This window comes from Eretmochelys imbricata, chromosome 17, assembly GCF_965152235.1.
Source record: "Eretmochelys imbricata isolate rEreImb1 chromosome 17, rEreImb1.hap1, whole genome shotgun sequence".
NCBI classification, from domain to species: domain Eukaryota; kingdom Metazoa; phylum Chordata; order Testudines; family Cheloniidae; genus Eretmochelys; species Eretmochelys imbricata.
Genome location: NC_135588.1, coordinates 17,459,983 through 17,481,234, shown reverse-complemented (window position 1 = coordinate 17,481,234; position 21,252 = coordinate 17,459,983). Strand labels below are relative to the sequence as shown.

General features: G+C 45.8%; 1 protein-coding gene across 2 annotated transcripts in view; it reads right to left on the bottom strand.

Moving 5' to 3' along the window:
- ATP2A3 (ATPase sarcoplasmic/endoplasmic reticulum Ca2+ transporting 3) overlaps positions 1-21,252 on the bottom strand; it is a 136,314-nt gene that overhangs the window by 17,890 nt on the left and 97,172 nt on the right. For both annotated transcript variants that reach the window (XM_077836373.1, XM_077836374.1), the window contains exons 10-19: positions 15,228-15,330; positions 13,527-13,658; positions 10,040-10,165; positions 7,930-8,148; positions 6,256-6,591; positions 5,173-5,393; positions 3,975-4,177; positions 2,555-2,640; positions 1,337-1,470; positions 433-550 (exon numbers count right to left, since the gene is read on the bottom strand). In XM_077836373.1, the coding sequence (XP_077692499.1) occupies positions 433-550; positions 1,337-1,470; positions 2,555-2,640; positions 3,975-4,177; positions 5,173-5,393; positions 6,256-6,591; positions 7,930-8,148; positions 10,040-10,165; positions 13,527-13,658; positions 15,228-15,330 (1,678 nt within the window). The remainder of the gene's footprint in view (positions 1-432; positions 551-1,336; positions 1,471-2,554; positions 2,641-3,974; positions 4,178-5,172; positions 5,394-6,255; positions 6,592-7,929; positions 8,149-10,039; positions 10,166-13,526; positions 13,659-15,227; positions 15,331-21,252) is intronic.

Sequence of the window (21,252 nt, the reverse complement as noted above, 5' to 3'; positions counted from 1 at the left end):
CCATTTCTGTTTGTATGGATGTGCACTGTGGTAAGAGATGTGCAAGGGACCAGGCCTTCTGGATCATATCACATGCGCAGAAGAGAGGGACTTCGTTAAAGCTTGTACAGATAATGACATGGAACTTGGCAAGGGACAATAAGTATCATTACATTACATTCACTTTACAGATGGAGAAAGTGAGGAACAAACAGGGGAAGTAACTGCTGAAGGTCGGACTGCAATTCTGTGGCCGACCTGAGACTAGAACCCACGACTCCTAACTCCCAGTCCCATATCTTTCTGAATCACAAGGCTCAATTGTGGAAACCTTTTGGGCAGGGAAGTCCCACTGAAAATGAGCAAAGACTTGAGAAGTAAAGCATACAATGGAGTTTCCCTGTCAAAAGAACAACCCTACCAGCTGCGTGTTGTGCTAGCTGCATCACTTACAGGCATAGGCTTCACGTGGAGAATCACGAAGTGCAGTGCCATGGACATGACAATTGTCCCCAGCAGCCAGATGTTGAGCCATGGTGGCATCCTCAGCAGTGACTGGTTTTCAGACACACTGCAAGAGCGAGAGGACAGAGGTTAGATCAAATCACCTACTAAATAACCCCCTGTCCTCACAAGTATAATTTGGGTCAATCAGTATATCCCTAAGCCCTCCTAATCAGTAGAAATATGTTGCTAGATCTCTGCATAAAAGCCTCCTCCAGGAAAAAGGATTACTTAACTATTACCATACATTATTCTCCTTCCAGGCTTGTTAGGCTCTGGAAATAAATATTCTTAAGTGAATTTCATGCAATATCTCTCTATTCAGATGGAGACACAAGGTGGGTGAGCTAATATCTTTTATTGGACCAACTTTTCTAGGTGAGATTGACAAGCTTTCAAGCTTATGCAGAGCTCTTCTTCAGGTCAGCCTGCGAATAGCTGATGTCATGCTATTCCTTCAGTATCAGATTCCCAAACTCATTGGATAGGTACACATACAGCACCAAAATATTACTCATTGTGAAAGCCAATACCAGAACCTCCAGCCTGAAGTCCTGATCCATCTGTGGGATCAGAGCCAAAATTGCAAAGGGAACTATTTGCTGGTTCTGGCTCCAGATTTTACCAGAAGGGTCAGTGAGATTTCAGCATTGTCAGATCCAAGCTTGACCCTTAGCCCGGAAAGGTTTTGGATCTGGATCCAGATATTACTGGCTTGCTAATATGACCAAAATGTCCACTAAGAGATCCAAATGTATTCACATTGCCATCTCTAATGACAGTAACATGTTTGCTTGGTTCAAACATTATTCAGGGCAGAATGCTTTATCTGATATTCCCATACGTACTGTACCTGTTGAGAGCATTGCACATCTCAATCGTCACTAGCACCGACAGAGCCATAGTGGTTGGGTAACGGGACTCAAAGATTTTGCAGTCAATGCCTTCAAAGACGGGGTTGTCCTCTGTGCATCTCATGAAGTTCCTCTGGCAGAAGAAACAGTAACAGGCATGAACAGGCAGAAGTGGCAGATTGCTGGTGCGATCTGAGCCTCAGTTATCAAAGGTTCTATTAAATATTTCTTGGCTCAGGGGGGATTGATAAGAGGATATGAAGCCATTCATCTTCAGGTTTGAATCCAGCTCGTCTAGTAAGTCAATAAGTGATCATATGACAGCTTCTAGGTAGTCTATGTGAATTTGATTCATTAGTTATTTCAGTTTATTTCCAAGTGAACATGCGACTCCATTACAAAAAATAAATCTACCTCTGCAACTTGCATTAAAATACCTGAAATGAGGAAACATGGCTTCTATTCCTTGCTCTACACCAGTTATCACATGCTTGGCAAGGCTATTTCCCTCCCCGTGCCTCTGCTTTCCCTCTCACTCTTTGCATGTCTTTTCTATATAGAATGAAAGATCCTTGGGGCAAGGAATGACTCTTCCTGTTTGTACAGCACCTAGCACAATGAGGCCTAACCTTGGTTGGAGCATCTAGGAGTTACTGCAATGCAAATAACAATAATCAGTCTCCAGAGTAGCCAATCTGGCACTAGATGCAGTAGAAACATACAGAATAATAAGAGATTTGCTTATTTAAGGGGCCTAAAACTGATGCCTTAAAGCAGCGATGGGAAAGTTTCCCCTTCCCCAAATACCTTCGCCCCACCTGATCAGAGTGGCAGCAATCAAGCGGAATAACTGCAATTCCTGCTGCACTCCCTACAAATGTGTCTCTGACTCCTCACAGTGACGTGGGTGGAGTGGGCCATCAGGTCTGGGGATACATGAGAGATGTTTCTTTAGGTAAAGTCACCACTATGCTGACCAGCTGATGGGAGGTGGGATCTCACCTGGGAGGGGGCTTTTGCCATTATTTCAGCTGACACATTTTCTTTTAGCACTTGGAAACTTTTCAAAGTTTTTCAAAATTTTGAATTTTTAAAAGAGGTGGACTGGCAGGAAAACAAATCCTCTGGTGATCCTGCTGGGGAGCCTAGATATTAGAGTGTTTTCAGTGGTGTTCGAGTGAAATAATCTTCCCTTCTCCCTCCCTGCCACAACTTACCAACTGGTAGAAGGTAACTTGCGGCCCTTCAGCATCATACAAGAACCACCAGGTAGCTGCTCCCACAGTTGCCAATCCAACGTACACTGCAACCAAAGAGAGAGCAGGTTGTGTAGCCCTGTAAGCACGAGATTCATTGTTTGGTTCTCGCTTGCTGTGTTATTTGTTAGTATAGTGCCCTCTGGCCCTCAGGGTTACACTGCCTTGTGCTGGACAGTGAACCTGTAGATTCCACTCTGTGCTATGGCTCTCGCTGCTCATTTGGGTAGAGGAAGAACAGCAAATTGGGAAAAGAGACCTGAACTGTTCTGACCCTCTAAACCCGCACTACGCACACAGAGGGACTCCTCATATTCCATCCCAGCTCATTAGGAGCCTGGAGCAAGAATTCTGAAAACACTTGAACCTGAGCCTGTCTCCCTCCTCTCTCTCCATCTTGCATTGCCACAGCTTCACCTCGCACCCTGCTAAGGTCTCTCCCCCTGCCCTTTCTTAAACAAGATCCCTTCTGCCCAGTCTGTGCAGGTACTTTACTGTAGTACCGGAGCACCTCACAGTCATTAAGAGGAAGGGAAGCGATAGCCCCATTTTACAGATGGGGAACTGTGGCACAGGGTAGAATAAGTGACTTGTCCAAGATCACACAAGAGTTCTGTAGCTGAACCAGGAATTGAACCCAGGTATCTTGAATTCCAATCCTGCGCCTAATCCACTAGACCACCATTCCTATTTGCATCCTTTGTCCCGACAGTCACTAGAAAAATCCACCCACCCCAGGAGGTGGGGACCCTCCTGCTCCCTGCCCATCCCCTTCTGCACTCTGGCCTTCTGTGTGATCCCAAAGCTGCTATGGGCTCTCTGTCCCGCCTTTGCTCTCCATGCACAATGCCTTCTCATGCTGCTACCTAGGCCGAAGATAACCATAGGTAATGGATGGGTGGGGACTGGGGTAGCTCAAACTGGGAGCCTGGCCAGAAGAAAAAGATGGCTCCTAGCAGAGGCAGCCAAGTGCGCACACTGCAAGAATCCCAAGCTGGCCCGGTCATTGGACCAGAAAGTTCCCTTGCTCCCACCACAGCAACCCCAGGACTATTGAAGGTAAAATATCTCTCAGCTATTGCCTGATGTCTGACTGAGCTGATTACACTCTTCCAGTGCCCTGAATCTTAGAGGAGATGGATTCTTTAGGGGTTGCCTACTTTGGGTTGTATGAGGAATGTTATGTTATGAGGAATATATTTTCCCTGGATATTGTGCAGCTCTACATCTCTCTGCACTGTGAATAAGCCTCTCCTCATTACTGGAGATCACAATGGACCCATCCCTCCGGACACACACTAGTCAGCAGTTGTTTTAAGCCAAGGTAATACACGGCACTTTGTCCATTCATGGCACTACATCTCTAGCCAGGGCGTCTCACCTCCAATGGCAAGGTAGCGGAAGAAAAGCCAGCCACTGATGAGGGGCTCTCTTGGGTTGCGGGGAAGTTTGTCCATGATGTCTAGGTCAGGGGGGTTGAATCCAAGAGCAGTGGCAGGTAGCCCGTCTGTCACTAGGTTCACCCAGAGCAGCTGGACTGGGATCAGAGCTTCAGGCAAGCCCAGGATTGCAGTCAGGAAAATACTTCAGGTGAAAAAGACACAACCACTCTAGGTTAGATACATGCCAGGGAGAGAGAGGATTGTACTTGTACAATTGGAGTGTGAGCCAAAACCCTGGGTCCAAATGCCCTCTAAACATTGGTGCTGTTCAAAATCCGCACCTGGATTTGGATTTTGAAGTTCATCCCAAAGCCCCAGATTCAAACACCTCCAAACTCTAGAGAATTTGAAACTCAGATCTGAATGTTGCAGTTTCAACCCATCTCACCACTGGGGACCAGACTCGTAAATTTGCATAAGGAGCCCATCAGATAGCATCTCAACTGTTCAATGTGCTTTTTGTCACCAGCACAGTTGTCCCTGCTGAATTTCTGACATAGGGGGTTCAAAAGTTAACTCTGCAAGCAATCAGTACCTGGCCAGGATTGCTGCAGAACACAGTGATTTGTTCTGAAAGCCTTTTTCAGGAAATTGTTCACAGTAAAAGAAGCTGTGAGCATTGTAATGGAGTCTCTCATTCACCCCGTCAGACACAAATATCCTCACAGGAATCTATCAACACCACGCTGGAGTTGCATAATGATGCACTTATAGCAAGCTACAGCACTTGTCATTTAAGGATCAGCATATTTGTCACACCATGGTATTTGATCATATCGCAGTGTTTCATGGTGCTTCCTTTATTGTGCTCAAAATTGGAAATGCTGTAAAATAGCCAGAGGTTCCCACACCACATCAAGGGAAAGGCTGGCTTTACAGTAGCAGCTGCTGAATTTGTAGAAATATGAATGAAAGTATCCGTGCCACTTTTAACTGAGGCAGAGAGCGCAGGACCTAAAGTGGTGCTGCTATCTAGGCTCACATCCTCAGCGGATGTAAATCAACATAGCGCCATTGCTAATCTGATTTACGCCAACTGGGATATAGCTCCAAGAATCAGAAAGGACACTTCTGTCCTGGTGATATTTCTCATCCCTCCGACTATCCTAGCGTGAGGTGTGAACTGGAAGCCCTTACCAGACAACCTCTCCAACATTAGAAGAGATGAGGTAGCGGATGAACTGCTTCATGTTGTTGTAGATGGCTCTGCCCTCCTCAACGGCAGATACGATGGTGGAGAAGTTGTCATCAGACAGCACCATCTCCGCTGCTGATTTTGCTACGGCTGTACCAGAGCCCATGGCAATGCCAATCTCAGCCTTTTTCAGGGCTGGGGCATCATTCACTCCATCTCCTGTCTGGAAAAAGCATGGGTGTTTTATTAAAGGACATTTTATAGAAGGAAACGGCCTAGGCATGAAGCTAAGGCTACGTCTACACTACGAGCTAGGGGTGCGAATCCCAGCTTGCATAGATGTAGTCAATGAGAGCTAGCAGGCTAAAAATAGTCCTGTCGTCATGGGAGCACAGGCAACGGTGCCGCGTATGTACCCACAGGGCTCAAGAGGGTTTGTACTTGGCATGGCTGCCACTCGCCACTGCCCGTGCCACCACAGCTACACTACTTTGTTTAGCACGCTAGCTCAATGACAGCTAGGGTGGGTATGCCTACAGGAGCTGGGAATCACACCCTAGCTCAGAGTGCAGGCATAGTCTGAAAACCAAGTCTGCGTCACATGAATTCATGTGTGTTTGTTGGCAGGACTTCTACCTATCGAGTAGTTCTTAAAACAGCATCACTTGGCACTGCTGTGGTGCATTTCCAAGCGCTCTGCTCACATTCGGCTTCACAACAGCTCTGTAATGAAGGCATGTATTATGATGGCCCATTGTATAGATGGAAAACTTAAGTGTGTTCCTCCAGGCTACACAGAGTAAGTAGAAGAGCTAGGAACAGGATCCAGAAGTCCTGGCTCCCAGACCCTTGCTCCAAACCAACGGACAACACTAGGGCCCTGCAAATCTGTGGATATCTGCAGAAATTTGCGGATCGGATAAGGATACAAATTTTGTATCCACACAGGGCAACACTCCTACTCTACAGCTCAGACTGGGACCTTGAAGTCCTGACTCCCATCCCCTGCTCTAGACAGTCACGATGATGCTTACAAAGTGATTCATATGAGTAAACCCACATGAGGGGCCCTGCAGACAACTCACCATGGCTGTAATCTCATGGAAGGACTGTAGGTATTCGACTATCTTGGACTTGTGAGCAGGTTCGACTCGGGCGAAGCAACGGGCCGAACGGCAAGCCTCCCGCTGTGTCTCCAGGGGGAGATCATCAAACTCTCTGCCGGTGTAGGCCTTGTCCGTCACATCCTCCTTCTCTGAGAAGATCCCAATCCTCCGGCAGATGGCCACGGCTGTGCCTTTGTTGTCCCCAGTGATCATTATGACCCGGATGCCAGCTTTCTTGCACATCTCAATGGATGACATCACCTCCTTCCGGGGAGGGTCCAGCATCCCCACGCAGCCCACGAAGGTTAGGCTAGTCTGAGGGCAAGAGAAGAAGAAACATGTTAACACTCACTATGCACCTCCCCTCCAGGGACAGAGCCATGTCGTTCTCCCTGCTTTTAATTCACCCCACATAGGAAAAATCTAAAGACGCTGGCAAGTTTTCCTCTCTAATGCCCTGATCGTGTTTCCATTACAGCCAATGGCAAAACTTCCACTAACTCTAATGGGAGCACAAACAGGCCCGAAAGAGTATCACCCTCCATTTAAAATAATTCAGCTGTAATCCTGATTTGTTCTTCTTCAGGGAGCTTCCAGTTAACATACTGTAGTGGGTTGCTATTCACTGCATTCTGTTCAGGTTCTTATGCCATGCCCAGCACCTTAGTATCTGCATGCTTCCTGGGAGTGCATAAAGGCCTAGATTCAGCAAAGCACATGCGCACATGCTCAATAGGCTGCAGGTTTAAAACAAACATAAGGAAGTGCTTCTTCACACAACGTACAGTCAACCGGTGGAACTCGTTGCTGGGGATGTTGTGAAGGCCAAAAGTATAACTGGGTTCAAAAAAGAATTAGCTAAGTTCATGGAGGATAGATCCATCAGTGGCTATTAGCCAAGATGGTCAGGGATGCAACCCCATGGTCTGGGTGTTCCTAAACTTCTGATTGCCAGAAGCTACGACTGGACAACAGGGGATGGATCACTCTATAAATTGCACTGTCCTGTTCAATCCCTTTAAAGCATCTGACAGTGGCCACTATCAGAAACAGCATACTGGGCTGGATGGACCATTGGTCTGACCATTGGTATGGCCATTCTTATGTACTTGAGTCAATGGTTTCAAGTCAATGGGTCTTAAACATGTTTAAGTGTGGTTTTGCTGAATTGGGGCCTATGCATCATGACTAGCATCTGTCACATGGTTCTTGGCAGCTATGGTTTACAAGAGAACTACTGGGCTACTTGGTTCTTCAGTAGAAACTCTCAGAGACCAGTCAGAACCATCGAGTCTGTTGAAACTTCCAATGGGACATCTGTAAGTTGGTGGGAAAACTCAGCAGAAGGCGGCAATGCATTTGCAGCCAGCACGGTGTGTTCCTGGAGGGGCAACGATCAGGACTAGGAAGCAAAATAATTTACATGAGCAGAAAGGAGACAGAAGGCTCCCCAGCTTGGAGTTCAGCGCACCCCTGGCACATGGAGCCTGGCATTTCCAGAGCATCCTTCCCACTCTGCCTCCCAAGCAGCTGCTCTTAGAGCCCTTCCCGTCAGCATCTGTGCCAGGGGAAGGAGACCTGGAGCAAACCCTTTATTTCCCAAGAAATTGCCCCCACGCCCTGTCCCGGGGATCACTTTTAACACTTCCTCACCTCGTAGTTAATGAACTTTGTCGAGTCTTCCAGCTGCATCTCCTCTTTCTTGCAGGGGGTGTCCCGGGTGGCCAGAGCGAGGCAGCGCAGGGTGTCAATGCCAGTCCCCCATTCCCGGATCTTGGACAAGATCTTCTCCTTAGTGGAGAGCGTGAGGGGGACCCGTGTGGTGCCGACACGAACATAGTTGCAGCGTTCAATCACACTTTCAGGGGCGCCCTTGGAAACAAAAGGAACAAGAGTCACTCACACATGCCTCCTCGCAACCTAACTTCCTAGCAAAACACAACCAAGTGAAAACTTCCGTAACCATCAACAAAAGCCCATTTTAAACCCCTGGGGTATTCAGTGCATTCTGCAGTCACTGAAAACAGCACGTCATGGAGTGCAGACTGTCTCAGAAAAGGAGATAATATGTTCAAGAGACAAAACCACAAAACCACCATCCTGAAACTAAGGTGATGTACACACTATAGCTTATGTCGATATAAGCGAGGTCGTTCGGGGGTGTGAATAAGCCACCCCCTGAGCAACGTAAGTTACACTGACCTGAGCGCTGGTGTGGACAGCGCTCTGTTGGCGGGCTGGAGTAATTCTCTCCCGTCGGCTTAGAGTGGCTCCACTACCAGTGCTACAGTGGCATTGATGCCGCTGGGCCACTCAGTTTCCACAGTACGCATCGGATGAAGCGAGCTGTAGCTCACGAAAGCTCATGCTCAAATAAACTGGTTAGTCTCTAAGGTGCCACAAGTCCTCCTGTTCTTTTTGTGAGCTCTGTAGTATAGCCATAGTCTGATGAGCCCACTGCACAGGTTCTTCCTCAATATCCTTAGCTTCCACTAGGTGGCACTCTCTCGTCAGCGTTTAGAGACGGTGAGGCCCACAGAAAGCTTCCGTTCTCCAGCACCACAGGTTCTGTGCCGGGAAAGGGGATGGCTGGTAAGATGGACTCGGTTTAAGTCACTAGAACGAAGAATCCAGACTGAGGGAGAAATCAGTCTAGTCTTTAAAGGACCATCTCCACAGCTTGTGGCAGCAAGTCTCAGAGCCTGGGTCAACAGCCTTGGACTCATGGAGCTCAGGCTACCGTGCTAAAAATAGCCACGTACAGGCTGTGAAGCCTAAGGACAGGGGTGGGCTTCAGAGCCTGAGCTGCAGCCCGGCTATTTTGAGCGCGGCAGCTCAAGCCCTGCATGCCCGAGTCTGTTGACCCAGGCTACTGCTTCCTGTGCAGACTTCCCCTAAATGACCTGCATGTTTCTCTGAATTACCTGCCCTGGTACCATAATACTGAATTCAGATTTGGATGGAGGCACGATCAATAGGGCTTGAGTCCACCGTTGGACTCTAATTCCTCATAAACTTTTGATAGTGAAGACACTTGTAACAAGCCACCCCAAAACCTCAGCTGTATTATTGCTTCAATGAGCCAATTATCCCTCCCTCCTGACCGTATCATCTTGTCCACTAACTGAAATCCCTCCAGGCCATTAGGAAAATAGCCGACAGGTGACAAGTGACATTTGCTTTTCCATAAGGTTGGGACTGGGAGGAAAGACAACTTGGATAACCCAAAACGCTGGGTAACTGATCACAAGCCACCATGAGGGAAGTGCAGTGGTTTTCCTAACATTGAAATAAAGCTTTCCAAGCTGTGTCTTGCTCTCGAGCCATCCAACTACCCTGCACTTTCAGGAACTCTGCTATCTAGGACAACCTGAAGCCCACAATGATATCCAGAACTTTTAACTTAGTGTGTTCACCCTTTGGGGACTGAACACATACAGCTTCCATCAGAGCTGGCATTTCCTAGATGGTTGCTCATTCTAGGGACTGAAGTTCCACCCTCTTTATTAAAGAGGATTATGATGGCTTTTAATATTAAAGCATATTCCTGCTCTGAACTGTACAGGTGCACATAGGAAGAAGATGATTATTGCTATTAATATTACAGTAGTACCTAGAGGCTCCCAAAGTGAGATCAGAAACAATTCCTGCAGCATCCCAGGGATACGCTAACTCCTTCCCACCCTCACTCAGCGTGTGGAACAATCACAAGTTCTCCCACACTGAGACCCCTGCACCAGGCAATGCAGCATATGTCCGTTACCTTGACAAACATCTTGCTGCCAGCAGGTGTGTGGCTGGAACCTACAGGAGTGCAGTAGACAGACATCGATTTGCGGTCGCGGGAGAACTCCAGGGTGCACTCTTTCTTCATCAGCTGCTTGATCACCTGTGGTGGGACAGACGTGCCAAAAGGGTGCAATTATGGGGTTGTGAACTTTCTAATGGCTAAAAACCAAACACCCCTGGCCCTTCCCCGAGGCCCCGCCCCCTTCTCTGAAGCCCCACCCCTTCTCCATCCCCCCCTTCCTCCATCGCTCGCTCTCCCCCACCCTCACTCACTTTCACCAGGCTGGGGCAGGGGGTTGGGCTCTGGCTGGGGGTGCAGGCTCTGGGGATGAAGGGTTTGGGGTGTGGGAGAGGGCTCCAGGCTGTGGCAAGGGGTTGGGATGCAGGGTTTGGGGTGCAGGAGGAGGCTCAGAGCTGGGGCGGGGGGGATGCGGGGAGTGAAAACCAGACGCCTGGCAACCCTATACAATTAGCTCTGTCAAATGCAGACAAAGAGACTGGCAATGGCCAGGCCCTACTTGATTTTATTTAATGGACCTGATGAGTCAACACACTGCACAAGTCAAAAATAAATGCACAAACTCGTCAGGGCACCTTCTGTAATTTAAGCAACAATAGGAAAAGCATCAGAGGGGACTTTCAGCCCCATAGCTTTCCCAAGGTAATTTAGCTGCCTGCAGGTGCAACTGCATCCAGCTGCTTTAACCTCCTTTGCTCCTTCAATCTGAGCTCAAGTGGCACCATGAATTGACTCAATATTTGGAAGTGAAATGGATGGACCATCAAACTCTCTTCCTTTGCAGCCACTTTGTACTGGGATAGACTCAGTCCCATGCTAGAAAAGCACTGCACTCAACACTTTACCGCACTGGGTACTAATCAACAGGTACACAAATATTTTAACTTCAAACTAAACGCTCTTGTTATCAGAAAGGCTCAGTTTTTCCTCTTCCATTACTATGGTGACAGAAGCTGTGTGTACGCGTACACACACACACACACACACACACACACGTACGTTATGGGCTAGAAGATCAGCTTATATTATTGCCATTGGCTTCATATTTATGAGCTGGTTCTATATGCCTATCACTCCTGAAGCCAAAACAGTCATTTTAAGTTCTGGTTTGAGGTCATGCAGTTGTAAGATTGGGGCTTTTTTGGGGGTGGGGGGAAGGCAGTGGTATTTAAGGTCTTTCCAAAAAATGACTGCCTAATTTGATTTCAGTTGCAGCTACTGTAATATAGAGAGGGGGAAATACATAGTGTTCTCCTCCAGTTTTAACCTTATGATAAAGATCAAGACATTTAAAGCCTGATCCAAAGCCCACTGGAGTCAACAGGAACCTTTCCATTGACTTCAAAAGTTCTGGATCAGGCCCTTGACAAATTAACTTTTCCTCCCCTCCCTTCTCTGTGCATGCTTTGAGCTATGCATTTTCCAATTAGGCTCCTCTGGGGACAGGTTTTGCACCCGACAGTCTTGACAGGCTGCATGTGGCAGCTTAGCATTAAAATTCATTTACACAAAAAGCATCTTGCACATTTTTTTCTTCCAAGTTTCAGAATGGAAAGACAAAGATCTGCGACATTAGTGTGTGGTCATGCCCTTTTATGCACTCAGGCTGTGTTTATAAGAAGGTTTTGCATTTAGTGTATTGTGACTTTGTATTTTAGGGATGTTATTTTACACACACACACACACACACACACACACACGCTTTTAAAACAAAATTTTATTTATTTAAAGCAGATTAATTTACACACACATATGCATACTCACCACCTGTTTAGACCATAACCGATCTTATTGCATTTGCTATTTTAAATAATTTATACAGCTGAGATTCCAGCAAGATAGTCACTAGGCCTCATTAGATCCACTCCTGTCTGAGCTTCAAAGGTTTATGAACATTTCCTCTTGCATGACCACTTAGTATTATGCCAGACAAATCTGGCAGTTGCTTGGCCTTGGGAAAATAAAGATTTTATCCCACAAAAAGCTATTTATTTGACAGGACTTCGGGGAAAATCCTGAATGTGTGTTTCTGGGAGGCTACTGAGGGGATGTTAAATGACTGTCCTGCTGACTTGATTTTTTTTTTTTGCTTGGCTGAATTCATTCATTGTTTGTCTATGGTTTGTTTTTTCTATTGGATGGTCATCATTTGCAATTGTAAGTCTAATCATGAGGACACCTATAGTGGTGATTATTTACTTATTTAGATTTAAATAACAATAAAAGAGGGTCAATTTTCCTGCCAAAAACCCCCTCCCCCGTCTGTGCAAAAACTTGCAGGCTTATAGCAGAAATTGGTCCATTAAATGGAAGCTAGATGCAAAAGAAGCTTCCCAGTTTCGTCATGACTTTCACACCACCTCTTAAGACACAGAAACCCTGACTACACTTGGTTTATTCCTCTAAATCACCCACTGGTTCAGCTCCACTGGCAATAGATAGCATAAGTGGGAGCACTGGCAGGGACCGTGCTCCAACAGATGTATGATACAGAGCTGCTCTGAGCTGGGTAAGACAACATGGTACTTAGAAAACCAGCAGGTGGCGGGTGCTCTGCCTAGACCAGCACACCCACTGTAGCTACTGTGGTTCAGCTCCATCATGGAAGCAAAGGGATGAATTTTTTGTTTTATTTTTATTGCAAAAGCCTAGGGTAGACATGGCCACCATTCTATGGCAGATCTAAAGGAGCACAGTGCATCCCATTGGTTTAGACAGACACTCCCAGCTCCATACAGTGCATCTAAAGGAGCACTCTGTTCAGGTGCCTTTGAACATCTAGGCTGATGATCATCAAAGCCAACTAAGGGATTGCAAATTTCAGCCCTGTGGTGTAGCCGAAGGGTATTTCTACACAGGAAGCGCTGTGCCTGGGCTAGCCTACATGAGCTAGTTAGAATCAAGCTACTGCGGGTAACAGTAGTAGTGAAACCAGTGCAAGCTTTGGAGCTAGCAAGCTGAATGCGTACACAGGGTCCGAGCTGGGCTTGTACTACCGGTGGCTAAAGCTGTCCCAGCTACCACTGTTATCCTAGAGTCAAGCTAGCTCAGGTAGGCTAGCCGGTGCACAGCTTTTGATGTGTGGACATACTCTGTGACACGAAAGCAAGATTTTCAGGTGGGGTTAGTGGCTTTGGGTGCCCAATTTGAACCATTTTTAAAGGCTCTGATTTTCACTTGCACGTTCTGAAAACCAGGCACCTTTACAGAGTCTACAATCACTAGTTAATTTTGGAAATCCTGGCCTGGGTGGTGAGATGTTGTCTTAGGGTGTAGGTATCCCATTTCCTTTGCGAGCTCAAGTGGTTGAGAATCTGATATAGGTCAGTCCACTCCAACCTCTTATTCTGGTAACTCAGGGAGAATTCTTGCACAAGCAGCCATGCAACTTCCCTCTGCCCCTTCCCTCACTCCACAGGTTTTGTCCCTTCATCCTACTCACAGAGTTGCAGGCACTGGCTCTCTCCACCTTCGAGAGGTTGCTTGTATCAGTGTTGAAGACGTTCATCTTTTCTACCAGGCAGGTCAGGGCTGTTTCAGTTGCTTCTCCCACCTTCTCGTAGGCTTTTTTTGACTGGCCGGCAGGAAGAAAGGAACGCAAACATTCAGTGTAAAAGAAAAACATGAGCTGTGGGACCAGTCTCCTAACCTGCACAACTAAGTCCAGGATGATTGTATTTACTGCATTGTTCTTGAAATTCCAACAGCAGCGCTCTCACTCTAGGGCTGCCGTTGGAGTCAACTCAGACTGTGCATTAAATGCTGAATATTGTAATACATGCTGACTTGCTGCTCAAGTCAGAATAATGCTGCTTTGTGTTTGTGTAACAATCTTCCTGTAAGGATGATGCACATAGTTTTGGGGAATACTTTCAAGCCCAGCAACCTTTAGTTCAGGCTCAACTGATACCTGAAAAGTTTGTTCCTACAAATATATTGCAGGGGGTGGGGAGTGCAAACCTCTGTATCTGTGCCTCTGGCCATCTGTTCTGCACCCACAAAGGTGCAAGGATCTGAGCTCAGGCATAAAATGAATGCAGGTGCAATTTGTACTTGCAAAAGGCAGGCCACTCTTCTGAAAATCGTAAGAACATAAGAATGGCCATACTGGGTCAGACCAAAGGTCCATCCAGCCCAGTATCCTGTCTACCGACAGTGGCCAATGCCAGGTGCCCCAGAGGGAGTGAACTGAACAGGTCACGATCTAGTGATCTCTCTCCTGCCATCCATCTCCACCCTCTGACAAACAGAGGCTAGGGACACCATTCCTTACCCTCATCCTGGCTAATAGCCATTAATGGACTTAACCTCCATGAATTTATCCAGTTCTCTTTTAAACCCTGTTCTAGTCCTAGCCTTCACAACCTCCTCAGGCAAAGAGTTCCACAGGTTGACTGTGCGCTGAGTGAAGAAGAACTTCCTTTTATTTGTTTTAAACCTGCTACCCATTAATTTCATTTGGTGGCCCCTAGTTCTTATATTATGGGAACAAGTAAATAACTTTTCCTTATTCACTTTCTCCACACCACTCATGATTTTATATACCTCTATCATATCCCCCCTTAGTCTCCTTTTTTCCAACCTGAAAAGTCCTAGCCTCTTTAATCTCTCCTCAATGAGACCCATTCCAAACACCTAATCATTTTAGTTGCCCTTTTCTGAATCTTTTCTAATGCCAGTATACCTTTCTTGAGATGAGGGGACCACATCTGTATGCAGTATTCAATCCACCCATGCATAGTTCAGTTCCACTCAACTGAAGGGACAAAGCAGCTACTGTCTCCATTACACAAAGGTAAAGGCTACAGTCCATTTAGAAGCTAAAAGGACCCCCTGCAGAGCAAACAAAAGCACAGAAATTTGTGCGTGTCCGCTGTGTCTAACACAATATATATTTAACACAACAGAATGGGGCACTCTATAGGAATGCCTTGGCCAATGCTATCCCAACCTATGCATGCAAAGTAGGCCATGGGAACAAATTTGATATGGACACAAAACTAACTACTTGACTCCATTACTTTATGCTCTCTCCTCGTGTGCATGGGGGAGAGGTGTCTTTAGTTATTGCCAGCAGGAACATCTTTAAAAAACCCTCTGTGCAGTTGGTTTGGCGAATGTGGTAAGGATCCAACACACTCACCTCGTTATAATCCAGAGAGGAGTCATTGCAGAGAGCACAGATAGTGGCTAGTTCCACCAGGCCGTCATACTGTCCACACCGAACGGGCTTGTCATCCTTCAGGCTGCAATTACATGGAATACGTGCCACAAAAGAGGCCCAATGAGCTAAATGCATCCCTAGTATAGCCCATTAGAAGAGAGAAGTGCACTGTCTAAGAAATTTTTAACTTGTTATTTCCCTATTTTTGCCTCTGATCCTACCTAATTTTCACTGGCATTCACAATATGTTAGACGTCCAATCATGACTAACCTTTTTGGTGAAAACCAAAACAAAAATGTCATTTAGCACTTCTGCCATTTCCATATTTTCTGTTATCATTTCCCTCCCCCCACCCATTGAGTAACAGGCCTACCCTGTCCTTCCTCTGGCTTCTAATGTATTTGGAGAATGTTTTCTTGTTACCCTTTTTGTCTCTAGCTAGTTTAATCTCGTTTGGTGCCTTCACCTTTCTAATTTTGTCCCTACATACTTGCTTATATTTATCCTTTGTAATTTGATCTAGTTTCTACTTTTGGTAGGATTCTTTTTTGAGTGAAAAGAAAAGATCACACAACATGTCATTGTCAACCAGGTTTGAACAGCGGAGTTAGTAAACATCCGAAGAGAAAGATTGCCATTCCAGTAGCATAGGAGATCTGGATTCAAAAGCAACCCTCCTTTTTCTCCAGGGACAGCTGGAATGTAGCTGTGTTTAAGAGACAGCTTGTTTGGTCTCAAAGGAAGGTACCAGCACTGGTCTCTCAAGGGTCTGTAGCTAGTCAGGGCACAGATTAGTAACCTCAGATGTACAGGGGGAATGAAGGGGGCTGCAAACCTCGCCCTCATTGTTGAAGGCAAAGTACAGCAACAGTGATCCACACACAAACACATGTTCTGACCCAAAGCTTCAGTGGGCGTTAGTTCAAGCCCACAGAAAGGATAAGGGAAGATTAGAAAGGGCAAAGAGATAAAGTAAAGGAGATAGATAGCAGGATATGGAACAGCATGAAGGTTGAATGTCCCAAGGAGTTCAAGATTTCTGCATGTATCCATCAGAGCCCAAGACTGGTGGGAAAAACCTCCCATCCACCCCAAGCAATTTGTCCCAAGAGTTGTGCGGCGCAGAACAGTGCACACAAGGATGTTTAAGGAGGATGAGTGCAACAACTGCTCTCGATTAGCAGTTCCTAAGCAATAGAGCCAAACTACTCTTTGATGAGACATTCAGAAACATCTCTGCCTAAGTACAGCTGCGATGCACTAGCACTTTGCTAATAAAAGGGGAGCCTATGTCTGCAAAACCATTGGGGGAGGGGGAAGAAGTTTATGTAACCAGCAAGTCCAGAGAGTTAAACACTTTTACATTCAGTCCATCCTAGTTACAACACACGTGGATACGTCTCTCCTTCCAAAGGAGCCTGGCGTGCTTTACAGACTCCCCCTGTTGGAATCACCCTGCCCACCCCAGAAGTTCAGCCATGGAAGGCGCGCATGGCACTGCAGCACAGCACTTTGTGACAAGAAGCGAAGGAGAATTGCATCTGACGAAGTGGGTATTCACCCACAAAAGCTTATGCTCCAATACGTCTGTTAGTCTTTAAGGTGCCACAGGACTCTTTGCTGCTTAATCACAGCAGGTTTAGGTGGGCAGAATGCAGTTATCCAAATTAGAACATAATCAGTACACACGCGCTAATGTCTCTGGGGGGTTGTATTTTTTTTTAAATGAGAATCAGAATGGTCTCATGGATAGGACAACTGGAGACCTCAATTCTATTTTCACTGCTGCCGCTCACACACTACATCAACAGGGACAAGTCATTTCCCCTCCTGCCCTTTGTCTGCCATGTCTACCTAGACTGGGAGTAGTTCAGGGCAGGACTGGCCCTTGCTATGTTTATACTGCACCCAGCACAATAGGGCCCTGAGCTCAGCTGCAGCCTCTAGGTATTACTGTAATACAAACAATAAATCCTGAACAGGCAGAGGTGCTAGGAAAACATGAGAAGAAGAGAATGATCACATTCGGATATGCTCAAAGACTGAAAGGATGAAAACAAGGAAAATAATTAAACAATTATTCAGTTTCCTTCATCAGACCAATAATCGTAGAAACACCAATTGGCCAAAGTCAGGATGAATCCTCTGATGATCTTAACTCCATCAGAAAGAGACTGGAAACTCCTTACTGGCTTCAGAGAACCTACAGTGAAGGGTCCATCTCTTTCCTAGTAGTATGTGGCTATAACATTCTTTATCCCATTTGCTTCTCTCCTAAGGTTTACCACCAGTGTGGAGTTACCTAGCTCCTACACCCTACTCTGGCTGTGAGAACTTGGACATGTCACTTGTTTGTGCCTTGGTTTTCCCACCTGTAGAATGGGGTTAACATTGCTGTGATGCAATGGTCAGAGTATTCCAGCATCCATGGTTGAAAGGGTCTGCATTAGTAAAGGCTAGTTCCATTAGACTCCATGCTAATCCAGTTGCAAAATTCTCTGCTCAGACTGCCAGCAAGGATCCCAATTGCTGGGGACAATGCTACTGACCTCTTTTGTAAAGTGCTTTTGAGATCTACTGATCAAAAGCACTAGATAAAAGCTACGTATTATTAATTCTGGCAGTGAGCTGCTAGAAAAGCCCCCAACCCATTTCACATAGGGCAGCAAACATGCATCCAATGGTAATAGCTTTCAAACACTCTCTAATGAAGAACAGAGTGACTGCTAGGCCCCTGAACTTCTTGAATGGCCTGTGACCATGAACGAGAGTCAAAGCTAACAGGAAAGGCATCAGTCACGGCTCTGCACAATCACCATTTAAGGAACCAAATGCCATTTCTTGTTTGTGTGAGCAGGCTGCTGCATTATGGTTAAAAGACAGCAGCTGTCTTCAGGGGAAACAGGAAAATTATCCTAACTCAAGCAGAGGTAACTTCAGATTAGGGCTGTATAAACTCAGCTGGTCATTCTTTAGCTGGAAAAATAATTTGTCAGACATTCATTATCAGTTTATTCCACTGTAAGTTCCTAATGGAAAGAACATTCTGGAGCCCTTGTTACAGCTTGAGAGTGGAAAGCCGGCAAGGGCCAAGAAAGTCGGAAAAACCCGTTTTCATAGTGACAAAAAGCCGTCCAGTTTAAATACAGGACGCAGCGAGGGCAGAGACAGCAGTTCTCCTGGTAAGCAACAACGTGGGGTGCCCTGAATTCAGAAGGCTGCGGGGAAGGGAAGTTTTTTAAAAAGGGAGGTTTCAGAGTAGCAGCCGTGTTAGTCTGTGTCCGCAAAAAGAAAAGGAGTACTTGTGGCACCTTAGAGGTTAACAAATTTATTTGAGCATAAGCTTTCGTTAGTCTCTAACATGCCACAAGTACTCCTTTTCTTTTTTTTTAAAAAAAGGGAGTTTGTTGATATTTAGGATTTTTAAAAAGCTATTAGAAAACTTCAAATATAAATTGGAGCTGGAAATGCTAGAATCTCTTTTGAGACATAGTGTGGTCAGGAGATGGGGGCTGGGGGGAAGAGACTTAGCACACCTGTGTTCTCTTCTCACCTCTGCCACAGACTTCCTGCAACACCTAGGACAAGTCACTTCCCCCGTCTATAAAATGGGCATAAGGATCCAAGCTCTCTTTTGTAAAATGCTTTGAGTGACAACAGCTAAAGGAATTAAATACATAAAATGATTTCCCCACCTCAACATGTCTACAAGTCCCATCACACATTTGAAATTTATAAGAAAATCATCCCCAGATAAAAAATAAACCTCTCCCAAAATGACTGCACCTTTGTTTTCATTGAACTTACACACACCATAGAGGTCCGCAGTATGAAACCACATTCTTAGCAGAATTGTTTGCTCATTTGTTTGACAGGGAGGGTGGATAAGGCACTAGACTGGACTCCGGAGATCCAGGTTCTGATCCTGGCTCTGCCACAGATTCCTTGTGGGCTTTGGACAAGTCACTTACTCTGTGTCCTTACATTCCCCCATCTGTCAAATGGGGGTATTAACACTTCCTTTCTCCCACCCCACAACAACTGCTTGAAAATTCATTCAGCAAAACTTTTAGGTGGACTCATCTACATTTATCTCACCGGAAATTGGTAAAATACAAGGAATCCCACAGGACCAAATCTGTCTGTAGTGTTTCTAAGCCACCCCCACCCCCACCGCCCCCGGAGTCTATATGCCAAACTGGATCTCTTCAGACTGATTTTCTTCATTCTCATTCTGGTGTAAACCACATATAACTTTTTTGGGGTCCGCAGAATTACATCAATGCAAGACTCCTGTGACTGAAGTAAGAGTCAGGCCCACAGGTCTGATTGCTCAGACAATGGAAGGACAAGAATCATCTACATAGACATTTATTACGGATATGGCCATTAGAGTCATTTTTTTGAATGGAAGCAAGAGTATTTTAAAGAGTTGCAGAAGGGAACTGAATGCTCCCTATGGACAAGATAGCCACAAAGACAACTAATCAGAACTAAATACAGGGCTCCAGAGATCCTCACAGCACCAGTCCTGTGAGTTCTTGGTCAGAAAGCTGTTCCTCAAAGTATTTCATTCCAGACAGCTTGAGGAGGACTGGAGGTAGATTTTGTGCATTTAATTACTAATATGTTATTAAGTGAATAGGAGTGATGGAGCTGGCAGGAAGGGGCTAAAAAAGACAAGGCGACAAAAATCATCCCGTGCCAAGTGCAGATTCCCATTAGATGATTTGTTGTAAATTGGTCCTCGAAAAGACAAACAGGTCCTGCAATTTAAGGCGTGGATAGCTACACAGGATCCTCAGTGGGTGTAAATCAGCAGAGCTTGAAGTTAGTGGAGTTACATTGATTTACACCAACCGAGGACTTGGCTCATAATTTTCTATTGAACCTTCTATCCAAGGTTTAAGCCTATGAGCTTGGGATGTGTTATACTCAGTTAACACATGGGGGAAGAGAGACACAGAGAGGCTGGGTGACTTTTCAGCAGTCAAAAAGCAAATGATCTGGAACAGATCTACTGACTCCCAGTCCTGTACTTCAGCCACCAGGCCATCCGCACTGAGCTTTTCACCCACTTCTAGTTTAAATTCAGAGCGGCCCCTCAAGTACACTATCTCCTGCGGATTGCTTTTCTGACGCATTGATTAGTTTCCCAGTAACATTCCGGGGAGATCCGCTCCCTATTCCTGATCAGGGTTGGTGAGCAGCAGCCCAAAGTGATTTGGCCCCAGAAAATCCTTCCCAGGTTTTACAATGAGCACAGTACATAGCAGAAAGGGAGTACTGGGAGTCTAATGAATGCCATGTGACTCTCACAAGATGGGGATAGAGTAGTAAAAGCTCAGAGTTATGTACCTCACCACCGAGTCTTAATTAAAGGAGCTCCCAAGTGACATACTGCTCTCCAGCTGAACCTAAACTACCAGCATGATCATGTTTTCATAGGGCATTATCCCACAGGCAGCTTATTATGCATGCATCAGGATGAAAGCAAAAAGAGTTTGCTCAAATCTATTTAACACCTCTTAACATGAAGTTAGGTGCACTTGGTAGTGAAGTCTGTTTTATGCATATTTCTCAGCTCAGAGAGACAAAGGGCGGGAGAGTTAGTCAAACTGCATTAGGTTGCCTGATGTGATGACACTCTAGATGACTCACTCCCCACAGTGTGATGTGCTGTGTGTACAGGATGTTGATGTAAACAAGAACACTGATCAATCACGTTTTTGATGTCCACTTGCTTGCGTTTCCATGCTGCACTCCCATGGTCCCTTAATACAAACTGTATCCCATGTGGAACCTTAATAACGTTTAATAATATTAGATATTCCAGGTGAAATTCACACCATCCAGAGGGCCCACACAATGCCCTATGTACAAGCTAAGCCCTTAATATCGGAGCTTATGTGATTGTAGATGGTCTCATATGACCTAGTGCAGGTTCACTGCCTTGGGGTGGATTTCGCCCTGTATACAGAATCTATTGGTATCAACATAGGA